Source organism: Miscanthus floridulus, chromosome 18 (genome assembly GCF_019320115.1).
Source record: "Miscanthus floridulus cultivar M001 chromosome 18, ASM1932011v1, whole genome shotgun sequence".
NCBI lineage: Eukaryota > Viridiplantae > Streptophyta > Magnoliopsida > Poales > Poaceae > Miscanthus > Miscanthus floridulus.
The window spans coordinates 89,842,158-89,862,217 of NC_089597.1; the positions used below are offsets into that span (position 1 = coordinate 89,842,158).

A 20,060-nucleotide genomic window follows, 5' to 3' on the forward strand; every position below is an offset into this window, starting at 1 on the left:
GTCCACAAGCCCCAACGACTATATTTGTGAGGTGGCTATAAATATGGGGTGTGCTTGGGCTTGCACACCCTTTTGGCCAGTTTAACTGATACACACACTTGGAGAGCTCAAGCAACCTTCCCACTCACTCCCTTGCTTAGAGATTGATCAAAAATGAGTTTCAAAGAGATATAGTGTATTTGCTTAGGGTGTTTGCATCTAGTGACACTAGTTTATCATTGGGCTGCATATGTCTTGTTACTCTTGGTGGTTGCCACCACTTAGACGGCTTGAAGCTGTGGAGGATCATCGAGCACCTTGTGTTCACTGTTTGGTGGCTCCGATCGGGTTGATTGTGATGGGTATTGTGCTCACCCCCATAGGATTGTGGTGTGTAGGCTAAGCAAAGTAGTTGCTATTAGGGTCACCTATTTTACTGATCACTTTGCCTTAGTATTGTGATATTGTAGATGAAAGTCTTGGTTTAGTTTTGGTAATTGAGTGACAACCTTAGGTGGACTAGTGTGTTTCATGTGAGATGAATAGGTACTTAGTCCACACAACACTAGGTTGAGCAAAGAATGAAAGCTAAGAGAAGTGATGGCTTGTGCAAGATGCAAGTGCTCAACTAGTGAAGATGAAGGAGCTTATTGAATTTGAGACATGACATAGTCTCATATGGCTAGGTGGAGTAGATCAAGGCGAGGCTTGGCTGCAAAGGATAGGTTGCAGGAGTGAAGGGCAAGCTAGAGGCTCGGGTACGATAAACCATCGAGGCGCTTAAGTGCTAGTAGAGGGATTGAAAGTTGATGGACTAAGGCAGTGGTGAAGATTAAGCAGGGATACAATTGATGGACCATTATGGCCATGTAAAGCTATGAAGTGCTTCATATCATTCATGGAGATAATGCCAAATTTTGATTTGTGTTGATATCAAGTGGCTTGATGGAGGAATGATGGAGGAGCTTCATGCTATGGGCAATGGTCAAGGTAGTGAAAGGTCCCTAGTTTGGTTTTGGTAATTGAGTGATAACCTAGGTGGACTAATTAGTGTTTATGTGAGATACACAGGTGATTAGCCCACAAGCAACATTTGTGTGAGCAACACATGCCATGTGTGATTAGTTCACACATGTGGTGAATGAGCTCATTGCATATGAGACATGACATTGAGTCATGTGACTAAGGTGGAGAAGATCAAGATGAGGCTTGGCTTGATAGACCGGTTGCAAGCGTGAAGGGCAAGTTGGAGGTTTCCAAGCGATGGACCGCATGACGGTGAAGCTTGAGCAAGACTTGGCGCCGATAGACGAAGGCAACGACGAAGAGCAAGTGAGGTCAAGATTGATGAACCAACAAGGTCACATGATGATATGAAGTGGATCATATCATTGTTGATTAAGGATGGTGCATGTGTTGCATCAACATTGAAGGAGATAGAATGGAATGCGCAAGGCAAAAGTATAATTTATAGGGCATTTCATTTCATCGGTCATAGGTGTGTAGAGAAGTTTATAACCGAATTTAGGATAGATGGCCGTACAATCAAGAGGGGCAAACTTGTTTGCATATCGGTCATCTAGTGCCACTCGAGTAATCTAACTTTGCATTGTTGCAAGGATCGAGTGGCATGGTGAATTGAGTGATAATCCTTTGAAAAATGATTATAAAAATGCTAACACACTTGCACATGACGGTGTACACTTGGTGGTGTTAACACATTTGCAAAGGAGAAGAAGTTAGAGTTGAAAAGATTCAACTTGGAGAAGAAAAGGAGAAGTTTAGGGTCACCGAACCCTAGAGTGGTTTGGACTAGACTCTGCCTAGGTGGGTCTCGTGGCAAACCCTAGGTGAAGGGCAGCATGGCAGTCTTGACCGGACCCTAGCGTTTTGGGCGTTCGGACCTTCTTCGCTGAGTCTAATCGGTGACAGCAGAGAGATGTGGTGTTGAGGCTTGGACCAGACCCTGGTGTAGGTCCGGACCAGACGCAACGCTACCCCTGTGCATGTGTCCGGTCGAGCCACGTGGTGGTGCGAGATGTGGTGGTGAGAGGGCCCAGACGGACCAGACTCAATTGCTAGGTCCGATCGGCGGAATCGGACCGGATCCGGAGCGTTTTAGCTCTCTCAGGTGCTCTCTGGACTGTGACTGGACTCAGGTGGAGGCACGTTCGGTCAATCTTCCGGTGCGTCCGGTCCATAGGTGGTGCACGTGAACAAGGTAGCCATTGGCTTCCAACGCTAGCCTTTGATTCTAGGTGACGCGCGGAGTGATCCGGTGGACTGGACCCATGAACAGTGCAGGGTCCGAACCCTCTGAGGAGAGTCCGGTCCGGACCCCCTGAGTAGGTTTCGGTGCAATGGCTCTTTTGAGCCCTTGGGCTATTTAACCAAGTATTGGCCAGCCTTGGGCTAGTTGCTGAGCACCCTCACGCCTTGCTGGCTTGTGTAGGTATGCTTGGGAGCCCTCTAACTCACTTGTGCTTGCAAGAGCTTGATTTGATTGCAAGTGAGTGATTCTAGTGCGTTGCATTGTGAGATTGCATCAAGTGGCACTAGATGTTTGAGTTGCAAGCCGGTGGTGCTTGTTAGTCTTAGAGGTTGTCACCTCCTAGATGGCTTGGTGGTGAGTTTTCCATTGTGAAGCATGTAAGAAGATTGTGCGGTGCTCCAGAGAAGGATTTGTGAGGGGTATTATGCTTGCCCCACGGGAGCCGCGAAGAGCAACTATAGCAGAGCGTGTCACTGAGTTATCTTCACTTCTGGGTAGGTTCTTGCAGCACCCAACGTGTGGGCTAGGCTTGTGAAATGCCTATTAGCTCGCCGAACAACCAAGTGAACGGTTGACACAACGGGGACTAACTTGTTGGCAAACAAGTAAACCTCGGGATAAAGTTCACCGTGCCATCATCTTCCCATTGGTTTGCGATTCCCATACACAATATTGTATTTACTTTCTTATATATTGTGCTTGTGTAGTTGCACTTGTAACTAGTTAACTTGTGTAGCTTGCTAGTTACCTTCTTGCTTGTGTAACATAGTAGTAGCTCCCTTGTGTAACTAATTTGGCTTGAGTAGCCTCATTAGTTACTTTGCTTAGTTTGTGTAGCTAAGTATTTTGAGCTCTCTAATTTGGCTTGAGTAGCCTTGTTATTGAGGATTGCTAGTGAGCTTAGGCTTTGTGTTTTTGCATACTAGTTTGTGTAAAAGCTCCCCCGTTGCTTGAGTACTAGTGGCATAGGTTTATGTAACCTTGCTCCTAGAATTGTTTAGGTGAGCTCTAGCTAGTCCGACACCTTTGTTGCCTAATTAGGATCTTTTAAGGTGCTTGAAAACTTAAATAGAGGGGTGTGGTCTCGGCTAGACCGATAGTTTTAATTCCACATATATCTCGGTTAGCCGATGATTTAATTTTTAGAAAGGACTATTCACCCCCCTCTAGTCCGCCATCTCGACCCTACAGGTAGCTAGTTGCCTACATTCATGGATGACCAATGTTCATCATTTGATGAAGATGAAGGTTGGATGCTTGTGTGGTATCACCGACATGGAGATGGAATGGAACGGAATGTATAAGCAAAGGTGTATTTGTAGGGCATTTCATTTCACCGGTCTAAGGCTGAGTAGAGAAGTGCTTCATCTGGTTTATGATAGATAGCCATACTATCAAGATGGGCATTCTCGTTAGCTAATCGGTTATCTTGTGCTACTAGGTGAGATCTAGCACATGGTGCATTTAAATCGAGTGACGAGGAAAGGAACAAGATCAAAACCTTGGAAAATGCTTTAGAAAATGCTAACTTAGTGCTAAAGGAGTTGTTGTCACGTTGATCAACATTTGTGGAGTTAGCATATTTGAAAAAGGGTTTCAAACAGAGCTCGGAGGAGTGTCTTTGTAGGCAGTAGAATAGTCTGATGCTGGTCTACAGAGACCACCGAAGAAAGTAGTTAGCGTCCTACCCTATGTTATTTACTATGTTGGGGAGGCACTGGATTTCCTATGGTGCTGGCTTGCACCGCATCGGAGAATGCGGTCCCTAGGTTGATACGTGGTGGAGAATTCAAATGATTAGGGCGCATTCTCCAGTGCCAGGCTTTGGAGTTTTCTAGTGAGGGGCTGAACCCCTCGGCTTGCCCAGCAAATAGCTTATGGGGCCACTGACAAGTCTGGTGGTTGCCTAGTTGTCTCCATCAGAGAAAGCGATCACCATGGCCAGTTTAACAGAGAGCACGTAGGCCTCACTGGATTAGTTCAGTGGGCACCGGATAAAAGGAGCTCCAATGGTCAAGTGACCGTTTAAACGTGACCATTGGATGACTGACAGTGTCAGACCCTTTTTCTCTAGTGGTCTTCTCCGGTGGTATATGCAGACCAAGTAAGCATGCATACATTAGCAATAAATATATAATTTTATAGTTTATCAACCATGAAAAATGTCCTCATAGCAAACCACGTAGAAATGACACTACTATTTATTTTAAATTATATTAATATTCCATGACAATAAAGTTGATAAATTGTGCACTTTATATAAGTTTATACATTTTAACCGTAACATTATGACATATAAATATTGGTAGTTTAATTGTAAACACTATTTTTTTAATCAAACACTACTACACATGATTATTTGGTAGTGAAAATCCAACATTTTGTCGTGGTGTGGCTTTAAATAACTTTTACGTGGTTGTTGTAACTTGTAAGTTGTAACCAAGAGTGCAGTTTGGGGCCTAGAATCATTTTTTATGAAAACTGAAAAGAATATTTTGAAGAAAAGAAACTAGAAAGCATTGGAGTTTGAACTTAACTTATGGATAAAACTTGCAATATAGTTGAAATAAAAAATATATACTCATAATGTCAAAAAAGTTGCAATGCAACAAAAATTGATATAACTTAAACTATACGTATTAAAGACTCAACAAGTCGCATATAAAGGATGAAAACACATATAGATAGAGCCTATATCTAAAGTATGTATTATGTTAGGAAATATATGTGTGTACATATAGAGAGAGAAAGTAAAGATAAGCAATTTTGAGTAGTTATACATACTAAATTTATTCACAAAATTTTAGTACTTATATGTAACATAAGATTCTATGGCGTGCTAGAGCATGTGTTGATAGGCTAGTTCAATTCAAATTTCACTTCACGACATGCAAACCAACCATAGTTTAACTCGTTAAGTTTCCTGTGTGGAGACTGTCTATCTGGATTCAAGTGCTGGAATTGGTATGGTTTTTGCATTTTTCTAGATTTGTTCGAAAAAAGCAATCCTATTCACTAAGTGGTAGGCAACAGGTCTGTTGATAACAAGGCATCTGTGGTGACTTAATCTTAGCATCTAGCGGCTTTGTCTCTCAAATGTTTTTCTATAGTTATAGGATGTGTGTGCTTTCGTTTGTGGGAAAGATTTGTGTGTGTGCATACTTGTGCATATGCGTTGGTAGGTACTGTATTAGAAAAAAACTATGAAGTGAAGAAAGACTAAACGGGCATTCGTGTGGCCATTTTGCCATTTTTTAAAAACATAAAAAGAATCAAATAAGTTTATTAAGTTTCACACAAGGAGCAGGTCCAACCCATCATTGACAAAGTTGCAGAGCAGCTACCTGGATGGAAGGCAGATCTGATAACACGTGCTGGCAGAGTAATTCAAGTACAGTATGTTCTCACAGGAATCCTAATCTATGTGGCCATGGCAACTGATCTTCCGCCTTGGGCTATCAAAACCATAGATAAGATCAGAAGGGCATTCTTGTGGAAGGGCCGAAAAGAAGCAAAGGGTGGTCACTGCCTCATTGCCTGGCCTAAAGTGTGCCGCTCCCAGGAACCGGGTGGTCTTGGGATAGCAGATCTAAAGTCTTTGGGTATTGCCTTAAAAGCAAGATGGCCATGGCTTAAGCGGAGTGTGCCCAGCAGTAAAGAGGTAGCTGGCCTCGTCTCTGTCGCTGTGATAACGGAGGTGGGGAGTGGATCTAATACAATTTTTTGGGAGGACAAATGGCTGGACGGTAAGGGAATTCAGGACATAGCACCTCTTGTCTTTGCACTGGTTCCTAAAAGAAGGTTAAATAAGCGGACTGTGCTGGAGGCCGTAACTGAGGAGAAATGGATAGAAGACATTCAGGGTGAAATATGTATGACAGGCTTGATTCAGTACCTAGAGCTTTGGGACATCATGAATTCGGTGGAGTTGAATGATAACATCCCTGATAAGCATATCTGGAGATTATCTTCTTCGGGACAATATACAACAAAGAGCGTTTATGATACCCTATTTCAGGGAGCAATCTCCTTTGAACTTTTTGAGATAATTTGGAAATCCTGGGCACCCCCCAAATGCAGATTTTTCATGTGGCTAGTTGCTCACAATAGATGTTGGACAGCGGACAGATTGGCAAGGAGGGGTCTCTCTCATCCAGATCAGTGTCTTCTATGTGATCAGCAGGAGGAAAATATTCATCATCTTCTTGTGGGCTGTGTATTCTCAAGAGACTTTTGGTTCTCCCTCCTGTCACATTTTGGCGTTGCATCGCTTGCTCCACAACCTTCTAACCATTCCTTTGATGAATGGTGGAGAAAAGTTGATAATGCTGCTAGTGGGGATTTGAGGAAGGGTCTGAATTCCCTAGTCATCTGGGAGCCTGGAGCATATGGCGGCATAGAAATGATTGCATTTTCAATGGTGCAACCCCAAATGTTAATATGGTTCTGGTTTTGGCAAGGGAAGAGCCCATTGGTGGAGCCTGGCAGGAGCTAAAGGGATCTCCCTTCTCACTGCCAGAGGAGCAACCTAATGGGCTGCTGTAGCTGTTGGGTCGTCCTTTTGTTTTAACCGGTGATTTAGTTTCTATGTACTTGTGGGTGTGTGTGGGTTTGGGTCTATGTATGACTCTCTCTTCTTCTATTAATACAATGATACGCAACTCTCCTGTGTGTTCGAGAAAAAATGATGCTACAGAATTCTATCATATATACCATGTCAAGTTGAAACAGAAAATAAGCTTAAATATTATGCTGCGGAATTGGATAAGATCTTTCTCAAATTCTAAAATGAAACGATGGGAACTTACCTTCTGTGTATTGACATATGGAATACCTTGCAGACAGGAAAGTTGGTAAATATATTTTTCTGACGGTAAAGTTATTTTTTCCAATCTGGTCAACCTATACAGAGTTGAGTTCATGTCGGAGATGTTAACGCTTTTTTCGAAAGAACCGCCGATGTTATCGTTTCCAGGCTCTTCATCAAATTCAAGTACAAGTTCTTGTAGTGATGTGAGGAATACCAGAAAGTTTTTAGGACGAAACATGTGACATCTTGCTATCTTGAGTTTCCGAAGATCCATGTTGCTCTTTGCAACTCTAATCCATTGTTTAAGATTATCTTCGGAACACCTCTCAATAGACATCTTTGATTTGAATGTGAGGGTTGACTGAAATATATCATATGTATAATGTTGGATATCTGTAACATCATCCTTGGTATGATCCATGTTAAGACTGCATTCCCTGATGACGTACTCTTTACTCATTGGGATGTATGGATACAATTTTATTTTCTTGCAGCTTTCTATCTTGAAATAATCAAGCATAGGGACTGCTTGTTCTGTTCTTTCATTAGATGGACCTGGAGCCAGTGGTGGCCTACTGGTAACTGCAGGTGGACCATTTTCGGCACCGATGTCCTGCGCTCTCTTTGTTTCTCTCGACATGCCATAGGCTGCGGCTTTCCACCAACCCTTCACTAGAAGTCCTCCTGCCGCAGCCATTTTTTTCACTTGCTTATTTATAGGAAGAGATTGCATCCAGTGCGTTGCATTGTGAGATTGCATCGACTGGCACTAGGTGTTTGAGTTGCAAGCCGGTGGTGCTTGTTACTCTTAGAGGTTGCCACCTCCTAGATGGCTTGGTGGTGAGTTCTCCATTGTGAAGCATGTAAGTAGATTGTGCGGTGCTCCAGAGAAGGATTTGTGAGGGGTATTATGCTCGCCCCGCGGGAGCCACGAAGAGCAACTGTAGTAGAGTGCGTCACTGAGTTATCTTCACTTCTGGGTAGGCTCTTGGCTTGTGAAATGCCTATTAGCTCGCCGAACAACCAAGTGAACGGTCGACACAACGGGGACTAAATTGTTGGCAAACAAGTAAACCTCGGGATAAAGTTCACCGTGCCATCATCTTCCCATTGGTTTGCGATTCCCATACACAAGCTTGTATTTACTTTCTTATATCTTGTGCTTGTGTAGTTGCACTTGTAATTAGTTAGCTTGTGTAGCTTGCTAGCTACCTTCTTGCTTGTGTAGCATAGTAATAGCTCCCTTGCGTAACTAATTTGGCTTGAGTAGCCTCGTTAGTTACTTTGCTTAGTTTGTGTAGCTAAGTATTTTGAGCTCTCTAATTTGGCTTGAGTAGCCTTGTTATTGAGGATTGCTAGTGAGCTTAGGCTTTGTGCTTTTGCATACTAGTTTGTGTAGGAGCTCCCCCGTTGTTTGAGTACTAGTGGCATAGGTTTATGTAACCTTGCTCCTAGAATTGTTTAGGTAAGCTCTAGCTAGCCCGACACCTTTGTTGCCTAATTAGGATCTTTTAAGGTGCTTGAAAACTTAGATAGAGAGGTGTAGTCTTGGCTAGACCGATAGTTTTAATTCCACATATATCTCGGTTAGCCGGTGATTTAATTTTTAGAAAGGACTATTTACCCCCCTCTAGTCTGCCATCTCGACCCTACAGGTAGCTGGTTGCCTACACTCATGGATGACCAATGTTCATCATTTAATGAAGATGAAGGTTGGATGCTTGTGTGGTATCGCCGACATGGAGATGGAATGGAACGGAATGTATAAGCAAAGGTGTATTTGTAGGGCATTTCATTTCACCGGTCTAAGGCTGAGTAGAGAAGTGCTTCATCAGGTTTAGGATAGATAGCCATACTATCAAGATGGGCATTCTTGTTAGCTAATCGGTTATCTTGTGCTACTAGGTGAGATCTAACACATGGTGCATTTAAATCGAGTGACGAGGAAAGGAACAAGATCAAAACCTTTGAAAATGCTTTAGAAAATGCTAACTTAGTGCTAAAGGAGTTGTTGTCACTTTGATCAACATTTATGGAGTTAGCATATTTGAAAAAAGGTTTCAAACAGAGCTCGGAGGAGTGTCTTTGTAGGCAGTAGAATAGTCTGATGCTGGTCTGCAGAGACCACCGAAGAAAGTAGTTAGTATCCTACCCTGTGTTATTTACTATGTTGGGGAGGCACTGGATTTCCTATGGTGCTGGCTTGCACCGCATCGGAGAATGTGGTCCCTAGGTTGATACGTGGTGGAGAATTCAAATGATTAGGGCGCATTCTCTGGTGCCAGGCTTCAGAGTTTTCTAGTGAGGGGCTGAACCCCTCGGCTTGCCTAGCAAATTGCTTATGGGGCCACTGACAAGTCCGGTGGTTGCCTAGTTGTCTCCATCAGAGAAAGCGATCATGATGGCCAGTTTAACAGAGAGCACGTAGGCCTCACTGGATTAGTTCAGTGGGCTCCGGATAAAAGGAGCTCCAATGGTCAAGTGACCATTTAAACATGACCATTGGATGACTGACAGGTGTCAGACCCTTTTTCTCTAGTGGTCTTCTCCGGTGGTTCAACGTAATTTCCGGTGCTCCCAAAAAAACTGCAACAAGGCTGCAACCGCTAGTTTGGCTTGTGGGCTTATAAATAGAGGGGTGGCCAGCTCATTTTGTGCTTGCTAGAGCCAAGGGGTCACACCCACATCTAAAGGAGCCAAAGTTAGACCTCTACTCACATATTCATAGTTGAGATTGCGATTCGTGGTGAGATTGGAGTGATCTAGTGCATTTACTTGAGAGAGATAACACCTAGTGGCACTATGGGCTAGTTAGCAAGCTTGAGGGCTTGTTACTCTTGGAGACTGCCACCTCCTAGACGGCTCTGTGGCAAGAGACTCCGTTGAAGCATGCAAGAAGGTGAGCGGTGCACCAAAGAGAGCAATTGTAAGGGCTCTTGTGCTCGTCCCCTCGAGAGATCACGAAGAGCAACTCTAGTAGAAGCGAGGTGTGAAAAGCGCCAAGTGGTCCGGGCGGGTCAAGTGCTAGTGCTCACATTGGGAGCTCACCTTGAGGGCGAATTGCAAGCTTTAGTGTTTAATACCTAGCAAGAGGGCCCGCAACAACCTTGGGCTTGCCTCAACAGGGACACCAAACATCAAGATAAAAATCATTATGTTAACATTTGTATCCCGCTCAGTTTGCATCCTTTAAACACTAGCTATTTACTTGCAATATCTTGTGCTAGTGTTGTTGCTCTCTAGTGCTTGTGTAGCTCTAGTAGTAGTGCTAGTGTAATGCTTACTAGTGTAGCCAGTTTTAGTGTTTATCTTTGCTCACTAGTATGTGTAGGAGCTCCCATGTGCTTGCTTGAGTTTAGTTGCTTAGGTTTGTGTGACCTTACAAAACTAGACTTGTGTAAGTGAGCTCTCACTAGTTTGGCACCTTAGTTATACCTTGTGTAGGATTTTTTATAAGGTGCTTGAAATATTAGACGATAGAGGAGTGAAGTCATGGCTAGATGATTAGTTAATTCCATATTTGTTTTGGCTAGCCTAGCGATTAGTTTTAGAAACGACTATTCACCACCCTCTGGTTCTAGAACAAAATGTTTTGTGTTTGGAGTTTAGTTGGGTGAATAAAACCAGTAAGAAACATGCAGGAAGAATGAATGAAAAAAATGATACCCATTGCAACGCACGTGTATGATTGCTAGTTTAAATTCAAGATTGAACTTGCACATAGATAATAAAATATTTTTTTGACATGTATACCTGCTTTAACTGTTTGAGATTAAAACGAATTGAACTTTATCGAGAGCCCTTTTGCATACCATCGAATCTTAAATGGTCTTAAATGGATGTTGTCCGATTGAGTAATCCTGAATCACATGTTGCAGTGAACTGCTGGAACAGGCAGGTGATGGTACAACAGGCGGCAATAGTGCCATTGGATATGCAGGGAGCTAATGTACTCCACAACGTTGTGCTGCCAGAAAACTAAAAATGAGCCCCTACATTAAAAAAGGAGTCGCTCTTCCCATGCCACAGCATGAGGCATCACTCCTAGACTCACCATGTGTTTGTTTTCTCTCTCCATGTTTCTTCAGCACGCATGTTCCAACTCCTCTTTTTCCATTATCTAAAAAAAAATGTTCCAACTCCTCTGCTTGCTATGTACTGCGTGAGTTAGAACCCAAGCCTAGACTTACATTGTTCCCATTTTTTTTCAACACCACTTGAATTTAGCATCACGTGTTGTAGTGGTGAAAGTGATGCCTAAAACACTATCTCTCGCCTTTAGGCATCATTGGAGACACACTGTGGAGGGTCTAAGGACAAGGAGGGCTGTCATTCCATAAGGTGGGGTCAATGCCTCGGTCGTCTAGGGGAAGTCAAGGGGGGAAAAGGAAGATGATGCTCTGTCAATGAACTAGCTTGCGACAACTGCAGTTGCAGCCGCAAGTAGGGCAGTCGAGCAGAGCTAAACATACTCTTGCCACCATGGCCTACATGGAGAGGAGTAGCTTTTGGCAATCACATACTCACATCCATACATTTATTTCGACACTTTTCCTAAAAGGCATGCACCTGAAATCTGCTTTTGGTTTAGGTGACGACGTCATCCTTTGATCTTGCTTCAAGATTCGTACATCATTTGTGTCAATTCAGGTCATAATTTTGTAATTGTCTTACTATAGAGAGAATCTTTTATTGTTAATTGTCTTTATGTCGATTTAGATCATAATTTTGTAATTGTCTTACTATAGAAAGAATTGTTTATTGTTAGTTTTCTTTGTGTGAATTTAAACCCGTTAGATCTTCATCTGATGGCTCACAGCCATTGCCTGAATGGATGTTATTTTTCAGGCACCTGGAAAATAGCAAATCCCTTATTTCGAAACTTGTTTGGGCCTTTTGATTTCAAAATATTTTCATACTGTTAAAATTAACCTAAACCTTCTAAAATACATTGCAAGTATGGTTCATGTTAGGACTCATCAAATGTGGCCTTAATTTGGGCCAGGCCAGAAACTGGTCTGTTACTAATGAAGTAATGATAGGTAATACGATCCACTTAGTTTTCTTAGAGGTGGGGCACTGCCAAATGGTGTACAAATTACCCTCAAATTTTAAGTATTTGGTTAGGGAAAATTCTCAATATAGAAACAAAAAAATAATCTGAGAAGGATACGAAATTGGATAGGAAAACAATCTGTAACAAACTAGGATACTTAAACACACAAATTGGTCAGGCTGTTCTCTGCTTTGTTTAGAAATTGCTTGTGTGTAAGCAATGATGCTACATAATTCTATCTGCTCTTGTTAAGTTGAAACACAAAATTAGGTTAAGATGTTATGATGCAGAAATGGATCAGATCTTGTCTTGGGCTGCTATTAGACAATTTCTTTGAGCCTTGGCGTCGCCTATGGAAGTCATGGGCCCCGGCCAAATGCAAAATGTTTCTGTGGTTGGCAATACGAAACTGGTGTTGGACAGAAGATAGACTTTGCTAAGAGGGGCCCTCTCTCATCCAAAATAGATGAGACCATACAACACCTTTTAACATGTGTTGTGGCAAGATAGGTATATATGGTTCAGATTGCTCAAGAGTTGGACCTAACAGATTTAGTACCCCGACAAAACGAAATGAGCTTTGTAGATTGGTGGCATAACACGATAAGAAGAGTTAAAAAGGAGCACAAAAAAGGAGTGAACACTCTAATTATGCTCGACGCCTGGATTATTTGGAAATATAGAAATGCTTGTGTGTTTGAGGAGGCTTCTCCTTGGGTTAACACGATTTTGTGTGAGCTGAAGGACCGTAGCACAGCTTATGGTGCATGGTTAGTGCAAAGAAACTGCATGGGCTAGGTCTTACTTTTGCAATCTAGGGCAGTTGGGTAGGTTGAGTCGTGTGTGTTCGCTATGTGCAAGAGTTCTGAGTTTGTATAATTGCCTTACTCATATTTGGTCCTCGTATGAGTGTGGATCCTATTGAGGACCACTCCATCTCTCTAATACAATGAAACAAAAACGAATAGAAAAAAAAGGATTTTCTAAGAAAAAGAAATATAGGCGACTTACCTCTCTTGTATTGACATATGGAATATGATGAATGGAAAGTGTTTGAATAATCTTGTTTGTTTCTTCTTCTGGTGGAAGTTCAAGAGACGGTATAGTCAGTTTTTCCAATTTGGTCATTTTGCACAGAGTTGACTCCAAGTCATTATCAATGGTGTTGAAGCCATCCAATTCTAGCTCCTGTAGAGATGTGAACAGAAGCAACAGCCGACGAATAAGACTACTTTTGCAGTCTGTTATCTTGAGTTTCCGAAGGGTTCCAGAACCAGACTCCTTTTTGCACGTCCTGGAACGGAACTCCTGTCCATACCCATACCTTCTGGAAAGAGACCCATGTTCCTCCATTTCCTCGTTGAAATGGAACCTCCGTCCGTACCTTCCCCGAGAGAACTCCATTTCCTCGTCAAAATAATCCATATAATCCAGCATGCCAATGATAATTAGTTCATCCATGTTGTTCTCTGTAACTTCCATCCATTGCTCCACGTCATCTAGCGAACACCCATTAATACAAATTTTTGATTTGAATGTGGGAGTCCAATGCAACATACCATGCACATCTAGACCAAGGCTGGGGCTGCTACCCTTGATGAAGTACTCTTTACACAGTGGGACATATGGAAAGAGTTTTAGTTGCTTGCAGCTTTCTATTTTCAAATAATCAAGGACAGGGACTGCTGGTTGTTCTCTTCTTTCTTCATTAGATGGGCCTGGGGGTAGTGCCGGCCTGCTTGTAACTGCCGATGAGCCATTTCCAGAACCAATGTCCTGCGTTCTCTTTATTTCTCTCGACATGCCATGCCATAGAGCTTTCAGTTTCAGAAAACCCTTACCCTTTCTTTTCACTGGTTTACCTACAGGAAGAGAAGGGGGTAATTTGTCAATCTCCTTTCCTGTTTCTATCTCTTCCTCATCACGGTTATGAATTAATCCCACCTCATTGACTTGTGCTTGTGTGTTGTCATCATAAAATATATGTATAGTGGCGTTGACTCGCAGTCTAACCAATGTCAATTTTCTTAGCTTCTTGCATGATACAATTTCCACATGATGAAGCAGGGGCATATTATTAATTTCCAGTTCCTGCAGATTTGGTAAATGTCCAAGTGTAGGAATATGATCACATCCATTGAGTTCGGAGAATACAATTTTCACCAGATACGGAAGTGTATCACTTATCTCATTAATCCATTTGGGAAATCCGTCACCATTGTAGCCTTTTATAGAGAGGCGCCTTAAATTTTTATGGGGCCTCAAATGTTCCAGCACTGCCTTGGCCTGAGCTCGATGCTCACCCTCAATAGAAGATCCTGTATAGGACCATTCAAGACTCAAGAAATGCAGTTGTTGCTTCCTGCCCAGTTCCACTTGCTTTGCTTCCTCTGGTGAAACCACATTCTCAAGGCATTTGATGTTTAGCTGATGTTGTGTGAGATCCAGGATGTGCTGGAGAAGCATAATATTGCTGTGGTTGTCACCGGGTTGTGTCCGTACATCAAAATTGGGCAAGGTTAGAAGGTCTACTAATCTTGCTCTTGCAATGCCTTGCTCCGAGAAGAGTGTGAACCCTCCAACTGACAGGTACCTAAGATGAACCAAATGTTGGGTGATGATATGCTCGTGCAGCATACATAGCTGTAGTTGTTTATTGTGATCTTCTGAACTCTCTGCATTTCCCGCAGAGGTTCCGGGAGCTTCAGAATATGCTTTTGCACCCACCCCAGTGAGATTTAGGTACTCCAACTTATTACCTAATTTCCAGTGCGGAATCAAATTTAGAAAGTTTTGAATTCGAGAACAACCTGATAGATTTAAACACCGGAGCTCAAAAAGACTAGTACAGGTATCCGGAAGGGCAGCCAGATTAGTACAATCTGATAAGTCCAGAATCTCCAACATCTGACAGCTAGCATCATTCTCACAAACTTCAGGAAGAACTTCAAGAGAGGTACAGCCAGACAAATTCAAGACTAGAAGCTTCTTCATGCGCTTAAATAACCCACTAGGCAGTTCTTTCAACTGGTGGCAGAAGGACATATTTAGATGTATCATATTTGTAAGGCAATTGAAAGAATCAGGCAGCCCATGAAGTTCGGAACAATGCAATAGATTGAGAAACGAAAGACTCTGAAGGCCACCAAAATATTGAGGCAGCGTTTGAAGCTGAGAACAATGTGAAAGGTCGAGGAATGCAAGTTTCCGAAACTCCCCAAACTCTTCAGGCAGCGATTGTAGGCTACCACATCTTGATACGTTCAGGTGTAGTAGCTCTTTGAGTTTATGAATGCCATGTGGCAGCTCTTTAAGATTTGAGCAGCCATGTAGGTCCAAATATTGTAGGTTGACAAATTCAGAAATGTAACTGGGAAATTCAACAAGGAAAGTATTTTCAGAAAGGTTCAATGCTTGTAAACCATGCAATGAGCTCAAGGACTTAGGCAGCAGACCAGTTTGCATTCCAGATATATTTAAGAACTTCAAGAGTCTCAAATTGCCGAAAGAAGCAGGTAGCTCGGAAATAGTACATGCACTCAAATCAAGCACACGTAAGAATTCAGCTCCCATCAGAGACTTGCCTCGTTCTATCATCGTTGAAGACCATCTGGGCAAGAGTAGTTTTTGTTGAACATTTGGTCAATTTACGACTTATATTAATCCATAAAAACGACTTAACCAATAGTAACAGTACCACTAACCATACTGTAACACCACCACTACTGCAGATAGTATTTAACGGAGCAGCAACCAAGTACGCTATCAATGCTAACAGAAAAGCATATGAACAATAACGCACAGTGGGATTAGGTTTATACCCTAGGGTGGGACTGCCGGTACCCGCGGACAGTGAGCCACCATCTTCTCCGTCGGTGGCATTGGTGCGGGCACCAGTCCTCCTCGTGTCCACCATGTTGCAGAGGAGGTCGCGTCGGGAAGCTTCTGCAGATGCGGTGTCGGAGCAGTAGCACGGACTCTCCTATCAGGAAGCAGAAGCAGCTGCGGTGTCGGAGCAGTAGCACGGACTCTCCCATCAGGAGAAGCAGAAGCACCCGAACAGGAATCTGCAGAAACGGTGACGGGGCAGGGCAGCAGTCGCGCCGTGAAGCCGGCGCTCCCCAAAAACTTGATTCCCCGCCTACCCGTGCAGGTACGCTTGACGGGGGAAGTTCCGGAGGCCTGCTACCGAAGCTCCCTGTGCGCGCAGGGAACTCCGGTCGGAGATGCAGGCGAACAGCTCAACGCTCAGATGTTGCGGAGAGGAGGAAGAGGAAGAGTCGGGGTTGTCTCCCGCTGGACAGGGTGCTCCCCCTTATAGCCGCGCCGTTCCCATCTGTCCATTAGGCCCTGTCGGGGGAATGGGGAATGAACCTGGACAGGGTGGTTGGGCGTTGGGAGTTGGCAGCGGTGGCTAGGGTTTCGGTTGGGCCAAGCGACAAAACCAAGCCAAGCCAGGCCACGGCCCACGCCCACGGCCTGGCCCGGCGCGTCGCGGGCGGCGCGGCTCGGCTCGGCTCGGCTCGGCGGCGGCGGCGCGCGCGTGTGGCCTCCCGGTTCTCCCTCTCAAATTATCTATGTGAGAGTCTTAAGACTCACTATTTAAGTTGAGAACCTTTTTAGTGAATTTCCCATGTGGTACTAATCACTTTTCCACTTAACAATAATTGTGGGCCTTTGAAGTTTATTTAATTAATTAGAATAAATAATGGGCCTGGCCCAAATTAATCTAACAATCCCCACCAAACTTCAGAAGTCCACAGTTAATGTCTTCAGTTCTGAGCTTGTTTGATATACCAGTGTTTCGATGAAGACTGTTAAGTTGAACATCCATCTAGAAAAGGAGTTTACACTCATTTACAACTGACCAATGGACTATGCCTTGAATTGACAGTTTTGTGCAAAGTGAGGCTCACTCTATTCCTTTACTGATACTAGGCTGCCTGTAGCATCCCCTCTGGTTGGAGCATATAAGTCATACTCCTGGCCTATTCATGAGTATCTAGAGATCACCCAAATCTCATAGATTGTGACTAGCAATCGAACTCACATAGTGTCGGTGTTTCGGACCGGGGGGTCCTCAACCGACTAGTAAATTTGTTCTGCGTGCTCCCGATTCCGGATGGTGATGCAAAAAGACACAAGATTTATACTGGTTCGGGCAATCGGTGCCCTACGTCCAGTCTGAGAGATCGAATTTGTATTCCTTGCACCGAAGTGCTCGTAGTAGGGGGTTACAAGCTAAGGGAGAGAAGGAACTAGTCCCAGGTCTCAGCAGGGTGTCGTGTGGGCCGTCTGAGACGTTGCTCTCAAGCGGCTGGAATGTGTGCGTGTGTGTTACCCAGTCCCCCCCCTAAGTGGCCCAAGTCCTCTCCTTTTATAGTTGAAGGGAGGACAAGGGCAGTACATGTATTACTATGCGGCGTCGTGCCAATAGGGGTGGCACGTCCGAGCCCTGTGGCCTGTTCCTATGGCGGCGTGGTCGTAGGAGTGGTCCGTCCTTGGAGTACTGGGGCGGCGTGGTTGTCTCATCAGATCCTGTGCGTCGTGGGAGCCCCGGTAATGCCTCGGAGTGGACGCGGCGGCGAACGTGCAAGCCACTGTGGACGGACTGTGCGCGAGGCCGAGACTTGGTCGGTGCCGAGGCTTGCACTGCGGTGGGGGGTCTCGGCAGGCACGAACCCCAAGATCGCTGAGGCCCTGGTGTACAGTGCCGAGGCCTTGAGCGGCTGGCTGATCGTGGGTACAGCGTTAGGACACAGTGGCCGGTAATCCCTGCCGTACCCTGTCCTAGCCGGTATGGCGCTGATCGTGGACACAGTGTTAGGACACAGTGGCCGGTAATGCCCGCCGTGCCCTGTCCCGACCGGTATGGCGCTGATGCGACCTCGGGTCGCGTCGGCCATTCTGTGGCGTTGAGCCACCGTCCGGCTGAGATTGCGGGAGTGGTTGAAGTATTAATGAGACGTGACGCGCTGTTGGGAGGGTCGACCGAGGCGGGGGGCGACGGGCTGCAGACGAGCCGGCCTCGAGCGACACGGAGAATGAGGCCTCGCGCGAGACGGAGATCAAGCTCCTTGCCGAGGCCTCGCGCAATACGGAGAATGCACCTCCTGCCGAGGCCTTCTGTGGAGAGCCTCGGGCGAGGCGGAGACGGCGTTCCCTGCCGAGGCCTTCCCTGGAGAGCCTCGGGAGAGGTGGAGACGGCGTTCCCTGCCGAGGCCTTCCCTGGAGAGCCTCGCACGAAGCGGAGTTTGCGTCAGGATGCCGAGACCTCCTGCTCGAGGCTCGAGGCGAGGAGGACCCAGTGGGCTCAGTCGTGGCGGGTGAGGGACCCATGACTTACCTTCTAGTTTTTTATTTTTTAGATGGGACTTTATTGACCCTTTTGATGTTTGCTTGGGGTACCCCGTTCTAAGGTACCCGATAGTAGCCCCCGAGCCTCAGGGGGAGTGCGTGCACTCCCCCTGAGGGCTTGCCGAGGCTTGTTTTATACCTGCCCCGTAGGAATTGGGGTTTGTTTTTTGAGGTTCCGGTGGGTGCGCGCGAGCGCACCCGCCGGGTGTAGCCCCCGAGCCCCTGGAGGAGTGGAGTTACTCCTCCAGGGGCTTTCTTCATTTTTGCGTCTAAACGAGTAGTTCTTGTTGCATTTGCCGAGCCCCCAAGCGCAGGTTCGGGTTGCGGGGGTCTCGGCGAGGCTGCAGGAAAAAGCCCTCTAGCCTCCGCGCGGAGCGAGAGGTTTGTCAGGGGTCCCCTGACTTTGGGTATGATCCTCACGCTTCCTTTCGCTCAGAAGGAGGGGTGGAATGTGCCAGGCTACCCTCGATGGGTACGAGCGTGGACACTTCCGGTGAGCTGTTAGCGGGTAGTCCGAGTGGAGGTCCGAGCCCCGTTCGCTGGGGGACGGCTAGTGGTCAGAGACGCACTCCAAGAGTACCAGTGGGTTTTTCTAGTGGGTGCCGAGGCCGTTCGCGGGCCTAGGTGGCTCGGTGCCTCCCTATGGTGGGATCCCATTCGGATACTTCCCCGCCGGTCTTGGACACGACTTAGGACGCCCCGAGCGACCATTCGCTCGGGCCTGGGCCATTCGTAGGCTCGCCCCGATGTCGTCCCTGACTCTGTTGCCCTGGGGCGGCTGTCGAAACCTTTTGGAGGCCCAGCCTTCGAACCCCTGGACCGTAACGGGCTCGGTGCCCTTTATCGTGTTTGTAGCGAAACCTCTAGCGCGGTTTTGGACTGTTTGTCTTTGTCTTGGGTGTTCTGGCCCTTTCATCTGATCTTCACATGTCCTTTTCGTTCGGACGGAGGGTTAGTTTGCCGAGCCCATTCTGGTCTTGGCAAGGTTGCAGGAAGAGCCCCTAGCCTCTGTGTGAGAGGGCCGTCGGGAGTTCTCCTGACTTTTTATACGCCCCTCGTGCGTGAGGGTTTGTTTGCCAAGGCCCCTTTGGGTGTGAGCCCGGGTCGTGGGGTCTCGACATATTTGCAGGAGGAGCCCCCTAGCCTCTGCATAGGGCGAGAAGGCCGTCGGGGGTTCCCCTGACTTTTTATGCGACCCTCGCGCTTCCTTTTCGCTCGAAAGGAGGGGTGGAATGTGCCTCGCTACCCTTGATGGGCACGAGCGGTGGCACTTCCGGTGAGCTGTTATCGGGTAGTCCGAGTGGAGGCCCGAACCCCGTTCGTTAGGGGACAGCTAGCGGTCCAGAGACACACTCCAAGAGTACCAGAGGATTTCTCTAGTGGGTGCCGAGGCCGTTCGTTGGGCCTCACTGGCTCGGTGCCTCCCTATGGTGGGATCCCATTCGGATACTTTCCTGCCGGTCTTGGACATGACTTTGGGCGTCCCAAGCGTTTCGCTCGCTTGGGCCTCGGCCCCGTATAGGCTCGCCCGCAGTCGCCCCTAACTCTGTTATCCTGGGGCGGCTGTCGAAACCCTTTGGGGTCCA

General features: G+C 45.8%; 1 protein-coding gene across 4 annotated transcripts in view; it reads right to left on the reverse strand.

Moving 5' to 3' along the window:
• Positions 1–20,060, reverse strand: part of LOC136522459 (uncharacterized) — a 43,443-nt gene that overhangs the window by 7,275 nt on the left and 16,108 nt on the right. For 2 of the 4 annotated variants that reach the window (XM_066516279.1, XM_066516278.1), the window contains exons 1-2: positions 15,939–16,723; positions 13,129–15,727 (exon numbers count right to left, since the gene is read on the reverse strand). In XM_066516279.1, the coding sequence (XP_066372376.1) occupies positions 13,129–15,727; positions 15,939–16,033 (2,694 nt within the window). In that variant the 5' untranslated portion in view covers positions 16,034–16,723. Of the gene's footprint in view, positions 1–13,128; positions 15,728–15,938; positions 16,724–20,060 lie in introns of those variants that run through there. The other 2 variants (XM_066516281.1, XM_066516280.1) reach the window with 2 other exon arrangements.